Below are 17,272 nucleotides of genomic sequence, written 5' to 3'. Positions count from 1 at the left end.
GCATGTGCCCAGACACGGCATGCAAATGGCCTTCTAGAGTCCTAGGAATAAGTCAGCTTTTCGACGCCCCTTTTCTCCAAATTGTCTCATTCCGCAGCTTTCCTCACAAGCTTTTTGGTTTGTCTGTGGTTTGCTCCAACTGCCATCCCTTGCTCCAGACAGCAGAGGCTAATGCATTTGCCTTTAAATGTTGTAGACAAATGTCTCTGCGCTGGAAGCGTTCCCAGTTAGGCAAAGTAAAGTCCATCCCTTTAAGCTCATCCTTCAGGGAGCCACCAGACAGTTAAAAACCACCACAGTTCTTTGAGAATAAGGAGTAAGGTCCCTTCTGCTCCCTCTGATACCAGGAACCTATCCTGGGGATGTGGGCCATTGTCTTCAAAGCTATTGCTGCGTAAGAGATGGAGTCAGGGTAAGTTAAGATGCTACAGAACTCTGTAAGATTCAGGAGGATTCGTTCCTCATTAAGCAGTTGCCTGGCTGCTATAAGCTTCTGATTAGTTTCGAGAGTTCTGACAAAGTTGGTTCTGTCAGTTTTTTTGTCACATAATTCTCTGCTCTTGTGGAGGGACAGCCTTTTAGTATTCCCTGCTCTTCCATTTTTGCTGATGAGAAAAGGTTTTTTTCTCTGTATTTTTTCATGTAAGCCACAGCTCATTAATGAGTTAGGATCTCCAGTTTAAAAACACTGGTCTAATATCCTTGCTATGTTAAAAATATATGAACTAGGGGCGCCTGGGTGGCTCAGTCGGTTAAGCGTCTGACTTTAGGTGAGGTCATGATCTCGCAGTTTGTGGGTTCGAGCCCCGTGTTAGGCTCTGTGCTGACAGCTCAGAGCCTGGAGCCTGCTTCGGATTCTGGGTCTCCCTCTCTCTCTGCCTCTCCTATGCTCATGCTCTGTCTCTCTCTCTCTCTCTCTCAAAAAATAAGCATTAAAAAAATTTTTTTTTAAATACAAACTAAACAAGTAGAGGATTTCCATTCTAAGGGCGTGTTGATTAACTATATTTATTCATACTTTAACAAAGGAATCTGAAAATACAACCAAAGTGATTGGTTCTCCCAGCCTTCAGATACATTGGCAAAATTGTGGTCACTTCTCACCGTGTTACTAGGAAATCCAGACAAGTTTCTGAACAGGATCCCTATTAAAAATCTATTCACCTGTACAAAGTCCTTGGATTTCGGGATGTATTATGCAATTACTTCTTAGAATGATGTTTGACTATAGACCCTCTTGTTCCTCTGCTTCAGCTTTGGGACATCCGGAAGAAAGCAGCCATCCAGACATTTCAGAACACCTACCAGGTGTTAGCTGTGACCTTCAATGACACAAGTGATCAGATTATTTCTGGGGGAATAGACAATGATATCAAGGTATGTTTAATGTTTGTGTTACATTTCCCTTTCACCTCTCTTCACTCTCAGAGGTAATGTTTTCAAACTTCTGAGATTTTGGTAGCTTTCCACTTTATACCAACTACAAGGAGGATAGTAAGTTACATCTTGTTTTCCTTCTGTCCTGTCTTCATTGACAGAAGTCAAAGGTTGCATTACAGCTCATATAAATGCCATCAGGGACCAGACAGTTAATGTGAATTGTGAAACCCCGTGTGTGGATTCTGTGAACATGAAGAATGCATTCCCTGCCTAAAGACATTTGCAAACTTTTTTTTTTTCCCACTGTGATGGCCTGATGAGATAACACTGAAGCAATTTGTGATTCTCAGCTCCAATCTCTCAGCATATCTTTCTTTTTGAGACTATGGAAAGGAAGTTTTGGGGAGTCCACAGCTAAGAATGAGGGAAGTGATGATGTCATAGAGAGTGGCAGTAGTCCATACAGCAGTACAGTGTGGCTCTGGCTTTTGAGTAATTGACTTGGATTCTAATCCCAGTTCTATCATTTTCTAGTTTTTTATGACTCCAAGTTGTTTAACTTCTATAAGCCTCTCAACAGTAACAATAACGTCTACCTTCTAGGGTTGTTGTGGGAATTAAATGAACCTAATGCATTAGGGCACCTAGCAGTTTCTGGACACAGCAAATGCCAGTAGAAGGGAAGTGTTTTGGGGGGCTACCCAATTTGCGTCTGTCTTTACCTGTTGGCTTCCTTAAATATTTCAAAGATTTTGACCTTACTTTCTGTTGTACTGTTAGGGTGCTAACTGGTGAGTAAATATTCAGCTTCCTGTGTTGTCACCACCTAAAACTTGTGCTGTATTCCCATCCCTCCTTGCCTCCTTCGCTGTTACAGTGGATGACATGTGCTTGCTTTTGTCTAAAGGTAGTCCCTTCAGCAGAAGGATTTCATCTCCTTTTCCTGTCTGGGCCTTCATGCCATCAGTTTTCCCAGATGGTGTGTTTTCTTTCTTTCTTTCTTTCTTTTTTTTTTTTTTTAATGTTTATTTTTGAGAGAGAGAGAGAGAGAGAGAGAAAGAGACAGAGTGTGAACAGGGGAGGGGTAGAGAAAGAGGGAGGCACAGACTGTGAAGCAGGCTCCAGGCTCCAAGCTGTCAGCACAGAGACGGACGCGGGGCTCAAACCCACGAACTGCGAGATCATGACCTGAGCTGAAGTCAGATGTTTCACCGACTGAGCCACCCAGGCACCCCCGCTTCCATGACTTTAATTGTCATCTCTGTGCTGATGACTCCATATTCCTGGCCCAGATCTTCAGCTCCAGACCCCTGTATACGACCAGCCCCTCAGAAGTCCCCACTTGGATATCCCACAATACTTGAAAATTGACCACTTCCAAAATGTAACTTCCCATTCCTTTTCTATCATATAACTTGTATGGAGAATATGGAATCCGGGCACAGGAACTTAATTAGATCATCTTAATAGCTAATGTAGTGTTTCCCAGAGAGAAGTTTGGGAGCCCATTAGCTTTAGAATCACTAGAGGGCATCTTCTGTAACTGACAGTAGGTTTGTGTCATTAAGGTATTGTAATTTTCATACTTTTAAAATTATTATTGGGGTGCCTGGTTGACTCAGTCAGTAGAGCATGCGACTCTTGATCTCAGAGCCGTGGGTTCAAGCCCCCCCCATGTTGAGCATATAGCTTACATCAAAAAAAGAAAAAATTCCCATTTAAAAAAAAATACATTACTATTAAAGTTTACACATGGTGAAATTAACTTTGTACAATTCTATGAATGTTTATGCTTGCATAGATTTGTATAGCTACCACAAAGAAGGTTCAGAACAATTTCTATCACCCCCAAAATTTATAGTGCACTCCTGTATCAAACCCTCTTTCCATTCCTAAGTCCTTGCGACCATTCTTTGTCATATAGTTTCTTTTCTAGAATATCATACAAATGGAAGCATACAGTATGTAACCTTTTGAGACTGGCTTCTTTTACTTAAGGTCTGAGAATTTGATGCCCTCATCTACACTGAGGGGATAGACTAGTTTAAGAATAATACTCTTGTGCCAGTAAGGCCTTGTTACCACATACAGTGTGACTTACTCCATACTCTTTATCCTAGCCTATTCCTGGGTCTTCTATAAACAGATATTTTAAATGTATGCTATAGTCCTTCAGGGATACTTGGTTCTTTTATAGGATTTGAAGGTTTTCCATGTCCTCTCAGACACACACCATATGTTATTCCTTCTCTTAGGGTAGGTGGTTTCTACAGATAGCTAGTCAATCATACCGGTTTTATTCTGACGGCTGAACTTACCTTATATAGAGAATGTGTAAATAAAATCCCATAAGTACAGCAATTACATATATCACTAGCTTTTTTCTTTTACTTATTTATTTTTTTACTTTATTTTATTTACTTACTTTTTAATTTTTTTTTAATGTTTATTTTTGAGAAAGATAGAGTGCAAGTGGGGGAGGGGCAGAGAGAGAGAGGGAGACACAGAATCCAAAGCAGGCTGCAGGCTCCGAGCTGTCAGCACAGAGCCCGACGCGGGGCTCGAACTCACGAACGGTGAGATCATGACCTGAGCTGAAGTCCACTGCTTAACCGACTGAGCCACCCAGGCGCCCCATATTTTAGAGAAAGAGAGTGTCAGTAAGGGAGAGGGTTAGAGGGAGAGAGAGAATCCTAAGCAGGCTCTATGCTCAACACGGAGCCCAACACGGGGCTCGATCCCATGACCCTGGGATCATGACCTGAGCCAAAATCAAGAGTTAGACACTTAAACCGACTGAGCCACCCTGGTGCCCCTCACTGGCTTTTTTCTAAAAGAATGTCCTTCATGTTTCTTTGAGAAGTCCCCTGATTCTGGTTTTGTATAATTTAATGAACTAGTTCCTGGTTATCATATGTGGGTTTTTCCCCCCCTTTTTTTGGTAAAGTTTATTTATTTATTTATTTTCTTGTAATCTCTACACCCAACAGGGGGCTTGAACTAACGACCCCAAGATCAAGAGTCGCATACTGCTGCCACTGAGCCAGCCAGGTGCCCCAGTAGCTTTCTAGTCTTTATCTTTTAAACTAGCGTATAGACATTCAGATTACGTGTTTTTACATCGTAGCTTTCTAGTCTTTATCTTTTAAACTAGTGTATAGACATTCAGGTTTTTCTGCCAGTGCTTTGTTTTCAGGAAATTTTTTTTAGGTTTATTTATTTATTTTGGAGGGAGAAAGGGAGGGAGGGAGAAACAAGTGAGGCAAGTGCAGAGAGAGAGAGGGAGACCCAGAATCCGAAGCAGGCTCCAGGCTCTGAGCTGCCAGCACCGAGCCCAGCGCAGGGCTCGAACCCACAAACAGATCATGCATGACCTGTGCTGAAGTCGGATGCTCAACTGACTGAGCCACCCAGGCGCCCCAGGAAATTTTTTTATTAGAAAGTACACAGTATTCCAAAAGCTTAGAAAAGCTTTCTACCCTGTTATACTGTTTCCAGTATGAAAACTCATAGTGTTGTTGCCCACCAATCAGATGCCCAAGCATTCACTGAACAATTGATTTGGGATTTGCAAAATGTCTTGCTTAAATTAGTGCTACTTTCTACAGCAAATCTGGGTATGTGTTGGCTGTGCACAACGTGTACATGCCTCAAGAAGGAAGGTCTGGAAATGGCACCCAAGTGCTATGAGGGATGGCTTTGCATTCTCTCCTAACAAGCTGAAGACTTCAACAGTGTCTTCCCTGAAGAGGAGGAACAGTAGCTTGAACAAAAGACGTCAGCCATTTCAAGCTTTCCTGATTATTGAGGCAGCAAACACCTGACACAAAAATGATTGTATATAAAGTGTGTTGGGTTCCACACATGAGTGAGTTATTGATGGGGAAAGTGGAGTTGTCTGCCTTCTGCATTGCTTTGACATGCAGCAGCAAACTCATTTCTAGATAAGGGAAGTGCCTTGCTTAAATAGGCAGCAAAAACATTTTTTTTCCCCACTCAGAAAAACTACATGGCAGTATTAAATCAAATTTGGAGGAAATTCTGTGTAATACCAATGACCTTACCAAAATTGCTGTTCTTTTTTCCATATGACATTCCAGACCATTGCTATTGGCTTTATTTTTTTTCCACATAGTTGCAGTCTGTGTAAATATAAATGTATTTTGTATCTTCTTTATTAGCTTAATAGCTTATTATTGGAACATTTCTCCATTTGGTCCTCAGAGTTATTTTTAGAGGTTGCTTAATAATAGCTACCAATTATTGAGGGCCTGCTGCATACCAGGCATCTGCTGAGCATTCTATTTGAGCCATAAGAGGTAAATGTTGTTATCCCCATCTTACAGACCAGAAACAGGCTCAGAGAGGGTTAGTGGCCCAATAAGACAGAACTCTTAGGACTGGGTCAGTCTGACCCTAAATCCTCAGTCTTTCCACTCTGCTGTACTGTCTCTAGCAAAGTCCCGTGGTGTTGCAATGTGTTCATGGGCTGTAACTTAATGAACCATTTATATTCCCTGTTTGATGTTAGGTTATTTTTAGCTGAACTGTTTCTTCTACGTTTCCTACCCAGGCAACAGTGAATCTGCAGTTCATTTTTCTTTTAATAAATATGCTTTTCTGTAGTGTGTGTGTGTGTGTGTGTCTGTGTTTGTGTGTGTGTGTGTGTGTGTGTGTGTGTGTGTGTGTGTGTTGTGTACCTATAACATTAAATGAAAATTTTTAAGCGCGTATATTTCTGTGTATTATCTTAAGATACATTTACATGTAATCATAATGCTCTTTTCAAATGACATGTTCACTTGTTTTTCTATAGTTTTTTTTTTTAAGTTTATTTTGAGAGAGAGCATGCATGCGCGTGCGTACGCATGATTGGGGGAGGTGGGGAGAGGGGGGTTCAGAGAGAATCCCAAGCAGGCTCCGTTCTTTCAGCACAGAGCCTGATGCAGGTCTCATCCTCACGAACTGTGAGATCATGCCCTGAACCAAAATCAAGGGTCAGATGCTTCAACTGAGCCACCTAGGTGCCCCTTCTATAGTTCTAATAGTTTAAATTGCTAAGAATCATAGTTGAAGCATTTTAAATGCTACTTAGTTTTTTAATTTCTAATACATTTTGTTATGATTTGAGAACAGTCTCTGTAAATTTTATTAATTTTTGTTAAACATAAGTTTTGACATTTATTAGCCTTCTGGTCAGACAGCACTTTTGACTCCCTTTTTAGAAAGACAAGAGTTTTTTCCTCTGACAGAAATCCTCTATTTTGTGCTAAAGTTATACTTGGCCCACAGCCAGATTGAGAAGGGTTACCAGTTTCTCCAGGCCATTGAGTCTTTAGTAAAAACTCTGTTTCTTTGCTATTCTCAATTTGATTTCTGGGAGCAACTTTTTTGTTTTTATAGGTCTGGGACTTGCGCCAAAACAAGCTCACCTACACCATGAGAGGCCATGCAGATTCAGTGACGGGCCTGAGTTTAAGTTCTGAAGGCTCTTATCTCTTGTCCAATGCAATGGACAATACAGGTAACATTGAAAAGGAAAGCTCTCCAAGTGCCCAATCACTGTGGACCCTAGAGAAAGTGGGCATTGGGTGGTAGAAATTGTGCTGGGATAAGTGTGGATCCAAGGAAAGAGTCAAAACTGGCTCGCAGGTTTCTACCAGGGCAGTTAGGAAAACACATTGTAACAGAAAAAGCTTTAAAAGATATGGTCAAGAAGCCAGGATTCTAGTCCCAGATCTGCCATCTAATCCCTGAGCAACTTGACACAAGCTTTTAAGACCCATTTCAGCGTCTGGTGTGCTGCGGATGTAGGCAGCATACTAGAAACTCTTGGTGATCATTCGTTTGTTGAGAAATGTGAGTCTGCAGATCCATCCAAAGCAGTTCACAAGCATTTCAGAGAGCACCGAGCTTGGCTGATCAGCAGAGCTGTGGGTAGAACTGTGCTCTTCCTGCCAGCGCGTTTGCCCTTCCCACTTCAGAGCACTGACTGACTGGTGTGACAAGAGGTCCTCATTACGACATCGCAACATTCCGCATTCACACCAACACTCTCCTCTGGTTGTTTCTGAGTTGCTATGTTGGAGGATGGGTTTACTATAGCAAAAAGGAGGATGGAGTATATGCTTTGTGTTGGGAGAGCTTAGAGATGCCCCTCTGGTGTACAAGTTCGTAGGCTTGTCAGGAACTGAAATGCTTTCACTGACATTTTGTAATACAAACAGAGCCTAGCATTCAGCGGGTTCTTGAATGAATGAGCACCCTTATTTTCTGACTATCCTCAACTCAGTAGCAAACTTTCATGCATACCTTCACCTTTCTGTGCCTGATTTCAAGGACTGTTTTGTTTTTCACACTCAATTAAAATGACATCGTCACTTGAATTCCACTATAGTTATAACGTTTGTTAACAACTGTAGCCACTGCTTACCACGCATGTTTATATCCTGATTATGATGTGTTTACCATTGACTAATTGTAGCAGTGTTCGCCCTATATAAGGAAAGATGAGATTCCCTGAATGGTTAGTAAAATAATAAGAATTTTTATTATGGCTGTATGATAAAATTACAAAATCCTTTGGTTTATTGCCTCCACTCTCTTAGAGCCCTGTCCCTTGTATCCTGAAAATACTCATGAAAAAGTAAAAGAACAGATGGTTTTCTCATTTTACAGAGACAAAACACAAAACACAAAAACTCACTTTTTACCTGATGTCACCCATACATATAACAGAGCTAGAATGAGAATCACAGCTCACTTTTTCTAATTCTTAGTATGGTACTCTCTGGATATATTTCCTTGTTCACGTTCAGACTGTCAGGTGTCCCTGTGAGCAAAGTTAGAAAAGGTCAGTCCTGAGTTTGGTGTTTGTAGATGATTGTCACAGTAGTCCATGGTATTTAGAGTGTCATGTTTAAGGCTTTGTTAGATGTGACTTTTTGGGTTGGCAAGAAAAATCCTTTGCAAATGTTTGGTGAAATTAATGTCACACCCACCTACTTTCTGTTGCAGACCCCCAGCTATGTGTTTGGCATTTCCCCTTCCTGCCTCCTCAGCTTTCCTCTGTGCCCTTAGTCACTGTTCGTGGAATTTGTATGCATTTCATTTCTGTTAGAAAAAAAAAGAGAGAGCCTTCCCATGTACCTTCTACCGTGTTGGCCCTCCTTCGTCCAGGAAACAGCATCTGTCATTGACATGATACTGACTTCGGGTGGGTTCTCAGGAGGCCTCCAGCTGATAACATGTTTTGCTCCGTTTGCAGTGCGGGTCTGGGATGTCCGGCCATTTGCTCCCAAAGAGAGGTGTGTGAAGATATTTCAAGGAAATGTGCACAACTTTGAAAAGGTGAGTCCTGCATGGCAAAAGAGTTTTACTGTCCATTTGACTCGGAGATACATTTAAGGTGGTGCCAAGGCCGATATTTATATATATCAAATCATTATGTTGTACACCTAAAACTAAAACAGTGTTATATGTCAGCTATATCTCAATTAAAAAAAAAAAAAAGTGGTGCTAAGGATAGAGGGCAGTAGCTCTACTAAGAAGGGGCTATATTCCAGTGAACACTGTTCTCCATCAAAACCGTTCTTGCCAGAAATAAAACTAATGGAAGCATAGGGAGGAAGGCAGTTACATAGATAGACGGTGGTGTGACCGCCTTCAAATTCAAGACTTCTGACTTCAACAAGATAGTCTTAACCTCCTTTTCATTCCTTGGAAACTTTGACCCTCTTGGGTCAGTGTTACATATGGGACTCAGGCTTCCTGTCTGTTACTCAGGTGGCTTCCCTCACCTTCCCAGTGACCCACTGTTAGAACCCTGAGAATACATCCCTTTCCTCAGTAAGGACCATGGCCCAGATTTTGAGAGAAATTTTTCTTAAATCTCAAGTCCTAGGTCAGCTCTTGATAGCAGCTTTTCCTCCAGATACTTTGTTAATAATAAGACTAATGTTTTTCTTTTGAGAGTCTGTATGATTCAGTTTCACTTTATATTTAAAAATATATTTATTAATGTTTTATTTGTTTTTGAGAGAGAGAGACAGAGAGGGAAAGAGGATCCAAAGCGGGCTCTGCACTGACAACAGAGAGCCCGATGTGGGGCTCAAACTCATGAACCATGAGATCATGACCTCAGCCAAAGTCGGATGCTTTAACTGACTGGGCCACCCAGGCACCCATTCAGTTTCACTTTATAAATCAAATCTTGTTTTTTGTTGGATTTGGTTTTATTTTTATTTTCCTTCAAAATGAAATTATTAATGAGGATCGAGATCAGTGAGCACAGAAAACCTTCATTTGCAGGCAGAACAACATTTTGTTGCCAGGTCCACTCTAATTTACTGTGAATGAAGCATTTTCTACAGTTGGTTTGAATGTTGTATGAAATAAAGTATGCTGTCTTAGGCCACACAATATAAGATGATTGCTGATCATCTTTCTGGGGAGACTAATTGAAACTCTGCTTAAGAAATTTAAAGTCTTAGGGCACCTGGGTGGCTCAGTCGGTTAAGTTCTGACTTTGGCTCAGGTCGTGATCTCGCAGTCCGTGAGTTCAAGCCCCGTGTCGGGCTCTGTGCTGACAGCTCAGAGCCTGGAGCCTGTTTCAGATTCTGTGTCTCCCTCTCTCTCTGACCCGTCCCCATTCATGCTCTGTCTCTCTGTCTCAAAAATAAATAAATGTTAAAAAAAAATTTTTTTTTTTTTTTTAAAGAAATTTAAAGTCTTTTGGTGATTCTGTAGTCCAGTAAAGAGGGGTGTGGTGCATTAATCACTGTATTCGTTGAATTCCAATCTTTGTAGAATCTCCTGAGATGTTCTTGGTCACCTGATGGAAGCAAGATAGCAGCTGGTTCAGCTGACAGGTAAGGATTACCGGGTGTGCGGTGAAGAATGATGGAGCTCTGCAGGTGCCTGCTTGTGTCTAATCCATTAAGGGCAGATGGCGAGCCAGCACGGACGTAGAGTTACAGCCGTGCTCAGCGATGAAGCCATATGCAGTAAGAAGGGCCTAAGGATCATGTCAGACAAACACAGCTTCTCTGCTCTCTATGGATACCTTTTTGACCTGGAAGGTAAACAGTTTTTTCAATTCTGTTGGATTCCTTTTGCCATCAAAGTGAAATTTAGACTCCTAATCTAGCCCCAGTTTCCCTCCTCAGATTCTTCCGCGGCGCTCCAGTTCGCTCAAATGCATGTTGTGTCCTCTCCTCCCTCACCATCGCCACAGTGCTTCACTCACACAGAACTCTCCCTGTTCTTACATCCCTTGTGCCTCCAGGCTTCTCCTAGCCCCTCTTCTCCATTTTCCAGATTTCTGTGTCTCTCTATGAATCACCTCTGTGTTATGTCTGTAAACTTCCCTGGTCCTCTCTCCCTTTCCTCTGGGGTATGACTAACTGCTCTTTACTCTGCACTGTAGTCACACCTTATACATCGAACCTTTCTCAGCATCCAACACGTCTTACCGTGAGATAAACAGAGTGGGGCACCCTCACCTAATTATTTGTTCCTAGAGGTCAGGAAATGAGTCTTAGTCGTCTCTGAACCCAGAGCAGTATTTGACCTGTTCTAAGCACTTAGTGAATCTTACATGAATGAATTCCTAGCTCAAGGATGGCAGTCAGATTTTACTCTCCATATCAGCTCAGCTGTTGGTAATGGCTGCCTGTGTTGGGGGTGATTCAGAGCTGGGTGTGGGCTCAATAGGAAAAGTACCATGATTGCTAGATGAGGGTTGTGTCAACATGTGAGCTAGGTATTTTCCACCCCTGAATTCAGAGACCATGAGACTTTCTTAGCTGTCACTTTAAACTGGCTCAGCCATTCGGTGATGAATTAGAAAGAGAAAGGAGAGAATTCTTCTATCAGACCCTGCTGTTTAGTATATCTATGGTGACCTGCACTTAGGACGGGGTCAGAGGCGGGGGTGTGGGTGCCCATGCCAGACTAATGGGCCACAGATGTGGAGTGGTGAAGAATGTTAAGGCCCTCTGATGGCCGACTCTGGCTTTAACTTCCACTGAGAGATGTCTTAACCCTTTTTAGCTTAACCCCATCTTTCTCTCCGTTGAGAGATTTTCCTACTACCGTACTAAAACAGGCACCATCTTACAAACATGAAGCCTTTTGTGGCATAGCTTGGACTCTTCAGCATGTTCCAGGGTTTTCTTCTCTATTTGGGGCCCTACCACAGCCATAGAAAAGCCTCATGTTGTTGGTCTGTCCTACACCTTGTTGCTTGTGGACAGTGCTGAACATACCTGAAGATTCCAGAGTCCACTTTTTTTCCCTAGCAAGTTTCATACTGAGATAAAAGGCCAAGTACTGGGGTGTTTTCTGGGGGTAAAAGGTCCAGGCCATCAGTGCCACATTGATGGTTTGTAACCCGTTGGTGTAGAGAGCTGCCTTGCAGAGGGTATCTAAGGGATTTTCAGTAGTCAGGTTACTAAAGAAGACCTTAAGAAACAGGTCCACAGCCTAAGGTATCTTGCATTCTAACAGAGTAAGAACGATTCGAAGTGTTTTTACATAATTCTCAACAGAGATCTCTTTTTTTACGTAGTTAAGCTTTTAAATGATATTTGCCTAAGCTTTTCTTCTGAGCAGTTTGTTTCTGACATTGGCCCTTTCTGACTTTCAGTGTCCTCTCTTCTTCTTTCCCTCCCCACTGTTCCTTTAAACCTTACATGCGGGAAGCATGGCCCTGGTCTGGGCACAGCCTGTGTATCTACCTGCTGGGGTTGGCCAGATTTCACAGGCCACCTCGCCAATTAGCCCCAAGTCAACAAGCAACTCTGTTATATAAGGAACCTGGTTCCTGCCGAATGTTCCCGTGCCAAAGTAAGGAGAGGACAAGGAACCCCTCTAAATTTAGCACCTAATTGGCAGCCATGGAGAGTGAGGCCTTCAAGTAAACCCTTGGAGATCTGGGGTTCTGCTGGCTTTTATGTGCCTGGGAAATGTATCCTTCTCAGAAATTTGCTTTTTAGCTTGGCCTGGATTTGGCACATTTCCCCTCTCTACTCGCAAATCACCTACCGCCTCACATTCAAACTCGAAACCCTTCAACAGTTCCTATCCAGGACTGTGGGAAGACTGGTCAGTCTGTCTGCCATGAGGGAGTTAGTCAGCCTCCTGACTTCACGTTCTTCTGTTTTGATAATAAATGTCCTCATAACAACAGCTGTCATGTGTGTGCCAAACACTGTGCATATATTATCTCCTCTTTTCTCTCAACCAAGCTGTGAGATCAGTATAGTATCCATCATCACAACTAAAGAAGGAGAAGCTCAGAGAAATTAAATATTGTCTAAGCTTACTTAGTGATTAAACAGTTGCATGAGACTTGAGCCCAGGTCTTTTGGAGCCCAGAGCTCGTACACTTTGTTACTCTGCCATATCTTCCTGGGCTGGGTTAATGAGGACGTTATTTCTGCACAGCAAGAACGAACACAGTAGGGAGAGCAGGAACATTGGAGCCAAGAAGTCTGGAGACAGATGGGCTTCCTGCTTCCCTTCCATCTTGCTTGGAACTTTTATTAAGTTCCTATGGAGCCTAGCACTTGAGAACTAAACAGTGTAAATAAGCTCGTGTTTAGTTGTATTTTAGACTACAAATGTGATGTTACATCAACACTAGGCATTTTATTTTAGTATTTTTTTATGTTTGTCTTTTTTTTTAAACGTTTATTTATTTTTGAGAGAGAGAGAGAGAGAGACAGAGTGCAAGTGGGAGAGGGGCAGAGAGAGAGGAAGACGCAGAATCTGAAGCAGGCTCCAGGCTCCGAGCTGTCAGCACAGAGCCCGATGCGGGGCTCGAACCCACAAACCATGAGATCATGACCTGAGCTGAAGTCAGACACTTAACGGGCTGAGCCACCCAGGCGCCCCTATGTTTGGTTACTTTTGAGAGATAGATAAGAGACAGAGCACGAGCAGGGAAGAGAGAGGGAGAGACAGAATCCGAAGCAGGCCCCAGGCTTTGAGCTGTCCCACAGAGCCCAACACGGGGCTCAAACCCATGGACCATGAGATCATGACCTGAGCTGAAATTGAACACTCAACTGACTGAGCCACCCAGACACCCCAGCATTAGGCATTTTAATATCAAGTACTGGTAACTGTACCTACCCTTTTAGATGTTGACTGAACAAAACAAATATGCAAGTAATGTTTATAACCTGCTTGAAAACCACCAGCCCTTTAAATTTACCCACAGATTATTTTTGCATGGGCATGTGAAGATAATGTCTCTTTATTTTACCCTTCAGCCCCAAAATAACCCAAGCAAGGTTGAAGGTCAAAAGAACTTCCGAGGGGCGAGAGGAATTAGAAGATGTTTGAGGGTGGTAAGAGAAAGGAGATTACTAGAATATATTAAGAGTTCTGATTGTAGGGGCACCTGGCTGACTCAGTCAGTGGAGCATGTGACTCTTAATCTCAGGGTTGTGAGTTGAAGCCCCATATTAGGCATGGAGCCTACTTTAAAAAAAAAAAAGTTCTAATTTTAGTTCTGCCTCTGATGAACTGTGTCACCTTGGGAGAGTCACTATACCTTAGTTTTCTTATCTGTAAACTGAGTTTTGACCAGCTGGTCATGGAGTTCCCATGAATTCAGGGCAAGATTGGGTCAAGTCTATATTTGGTGTGTGTTATACCGCAGAAATTTCCTGTCCCTTCTCTGAGCTCTGTGATTTGAACGCAGTCCTGGGAGGCTCAGATGGGCCCGCACCCTAGGCTCCCAGCCTGCTGAGAATTGGGTTAGCTTTAAGACATCCTAGATGCCTATCAGATGCCCTTTGAAGATTTCTGTGTGGGGACCGTAGGAAAAACGGTCTTCCTCCGTGTTCTTTCCTATTTCAAAAGCTTACGTTTGAAATACAAGGAATGCTTATAGTTGTAGCTGTTGCAGTTTCTCTATTCAGTTGCTCAAGGGTCCATCCGTTATTCAGAATCTGTATTTCTAGTCTGTAAACACCAGAACACAGTTCAGTAAATACGGGGGGGATGAATGAGTAAATTGTTGCTTCCATCTCTGTTAAAAAGCCGTGCCTCTACCCTACCCTCAGCTCTGGGAAGTTTTAACACTGCTCTTCATGATACCTTGCAGGTTTGTGTATGTGTGGGATACGACAAGCAGGAGGATTTTGTATAAGCTGCCTGGACACGCTGGCTCCATCAATGAAGTGGCTTTCCACCCCGATGAACCCATCAGTAAGTCTGTCCTGACTTTGGGGAAAGGGAAACTGGGGGAAATCGCCCTCAAGGGGCCCTGCAAATACAAAGGCAGAAGTGGATATCTGTTTTATGTGAATTTCCTTGTTGTCTTTATGGCTGTCCATTGACAGCCTCACCAGTGTTTTAAGTGATGAAGTCAAGAGCAATGTTCCATTTTCCAGTGACTCTCAAAAGAAGACTGGTTAATCTATTTCTAGTTCTCTTGAGTTTACTTGCTTCAAGTCTGTGTTTCAGTTACACGTTTGGGTAAAAGAATAATGTTTCTTAATGTTCAGATATAAATTGCAGCTTATGTTATATTGGCTAGCTAATTAAACAATGAGCCTTGAATTAAAGGAGAAAGTATAACTTTCTCCAGGGCTAAATAGAACTAGCAGAAGCACATTTACAGAATGACTGGCACAGACGTTGATTCTTCTGGAGAATGGCTGAGAAGGTCTTTTCATAGGGTGTGGCTGAAGAGGGACATCGGGGTTTAGACCCTGATAAATGCATTTCCTAGCACAGTCCACCCTTGGGGTTGGTTTCAAGAGGACTTGAACTGGGGCACCTGGGTGGTTCGGTCAGTTAAGCGTCCGACTTTGGCCCAGGTCATGATCTCGTGGTTCACGAGTTTGAGCCCCACGTTAGGCTCTGCTGACAACTTGGAGCCTGGAGCCTGCTTCGGATTCTGTGTCTCCCTCTCTCTTTGCCCCTCCCCCGTTCACGCTCTCTCTCTCTCTCTCTCTCTCTCTCTCTCTCAAAAGCAATAAAACATTAAAAAAAAAAAAGGAGGACTTGAACTAAAAAGCCAGGCTACAGTTTTCCTGTGAATGGTGTTGGAGAGGAGGGGAATTTAAGCTAAATCCAATTGCTTTTTTTACCAAAATTGGCTCTTGACACAAGAGCCCTTGAGCACCAAGTCTCCTTGAGCCTTCATTAGTCCCCTCATCTCATCTTCTCTGTTCTTCTCACCTCAGTTCTGTCAGCGTCCAGTGACAAGAGACTGTATATGGGGGAGATTCAGTGAAGACACAGAATGGAAGACTCCACCGCTGCTTGGCCTTGAGACCTCAGACTACAGAAGCGGCATCGAATAGTGCCCAGGCCAGCATCCTACCTTCAGACGAAGATCATTCATAGCAAAAGGCAAGGAGGATGTGGCCATATCCCAACCACCACTGGTATCCCATTTTACCAGGATGATTAAGGCAAGCTTACAGTGGCTTCTACAAACCACCTGCCAGATTTCAGGGACTGTTTGGTTTTTGCCTCCTTTTTTTTTTTTTTTTTTTTTTTTCCAATAAGATTTCTTCAAAGAGACAGACATTGGTTGGTTTGCAGTTTCCTGTCTTCTAATCCAGGCTGAAAACAGGAAATGTGACTGAAATTTCTTTGTTGGGTTTTTTTTTTCTTAATTCAATAACTGGCTTGTATGATATTTTCTTTCTGTGTTTCTCTGAGTCGTTTTGTATTAAAAACCAAATAGATGCCTTTTTACAAGAGCCATGTGGATTGGATTTATTGCTGTCTTTTCTTTGAAGCTTGATGGCTGTAAATCTGAGCAGGGCATGATGTGGCCAAGGGATACAATCCATTTGAACTTACAGGATCCTGTTTACAGGGATGTTTAGAGGTTTTCCCCCCTTCTCATGTTTCTTGATTTACTCCCGTGAAGATTTATTCCCAGAGAGTATCCATAACGAATGCTTTCTCTCCTACTTAGAGACTAGCAGTCAAAAGGTAATAAGGTCTGAAAGAACCTAGTTTTTGTATACTTTTACATGATCTTTAATGAACAGGATCTACTTCGACTCTGCCTTCTGCCACAGTTCTGAGCAGCAGCCCCTACAGTCAGGGCTCCTGAAGCGGGCAGACAGATGTGGGCAGTCTCAGCCAGTAGCGGTGATGGGCTGGAACACTGCACCGGTCTCCACTCAGAAGGAATCTGTGAAGGTTTTGGCGTAACTGGACCATGACGTTGCCTGAGACCTTTTGTAGTTCTGCTTACTCGCCTGTCTTTCCTAAACTGACAGGGACAGTAAGAAATGCTGTTGGTTGCTTTCTATCCTCAAAACAAGTTACTGTCCCCCTGGATCCTTGGATGACTGCGCCCAGCACACAGATTGACACTAATGAGTCCCATCTGGCACGGGGGAGTAGTGTGTGTCTTTTTTATTTTTGTTTAGAGAGAGAGGATGCACGTGTGCAAGTGGGAGGGGGAGGGGCAGAGACAGAGAATGTTGTTATTCAAAAAAATTTTTTTTGGCTTTTACATTTTTATTTATTTATTTTAATTTAATTTTTTTTAATTTACATCCAAATTAGCATATAGTGCAACATTGATTTCAGGAGTAGATTCCTTAATGCCCCTTACCCATTTAGCCATCCCCTCTCCCACAACCCCTCCCATAACCCTCTGTTTGTCCTCCATATTTAAGAGTCTTTTATGTTTTTGTCCCCCTCCCTGTTTTTATATTATTTTTGCTTCCCTTCCCTTGTGTTCATCTGTTTTGTCTCTTAAATTCCTCATACGAGTGAAGTCATATGATACTTGTCTTTCTCTGACTAATTTCGCTTAGCATAATATCCTCCAGTTCCATCCACGTAGTTGCGAGTGGCAAGATTTCATTCTTTTTGATTGTCAAGTAATACTCCATTGTATATA

The 17,272-nt window shown here is 42.5% G+C and overlaps 1 protein-coding gene across 1 annotated transcript in view; it reads left to right on the top strand.

Annotated features, from left to right (window-relative positions):
- SNRNP40 (small nuclear ribonucleoprotein U5 subunit 40) overlaps nucleotides 1-16,109 on the top strand; it is a 33,766-nt gene extending 17,657 nt beyond the window's left edge. Inside the window, exons 5-10 of the mRNA XM_045476449.1 lie at nucleotides 1,255-1,377; nucleotides 6,784-6,904; nucleotides 8,648-8,730; nucleotides 10,189-10,250; nucleotides 14,498-14,601; nucleotides 15,585-16,109. Coding sequence (XP_045332405.1) covers nucleotides 1,255-1,377; nucleotides 6,784-6,904; nucleotides 8,648-8,730; nucleotides 10,189-10,250; nucleotides 14,498-14,601; nucleotides 15,585-15,634 — 543 coding nt within the window. The 3' untranslated portion in view covers nucleotides 15,635-16,109. The remainder of the gene's footprint in view (nucleotides 1-1,254; nucleotides 1,378-6,783; nucleotides 6,905-8,647; nucleotides 8,731-10,188; nucleotides 10,251-14,497; nucleotides 14,602-15,584) is intronic.
- Nucleotides 16,110-17,272: the final 1,163 nt, after the last annotated feature.

The sequence above is a fragment of the Leopardus geoffroyi genome, chromosome C1 (assembly GCF_018350155.1).
Source record: "Leopardus geoffroyi isolate Oge1 chromosome C1, O.geoffroyi_Oge1_pat1.0, whole genome shotgun sequence".
In the NCBI taxonomy this organism is placed as follows: Eukaryota; Metazoa; Chordata; class Mammalia; order Carnivora; family Felidae; genus Leopardus; species Leopardus geoffroyi.
The sequence above is the reverse complement of the archived record's forward strand: the minus strand, read 5'-3'. Positions and strand labels throughout refer to the sequence as shown.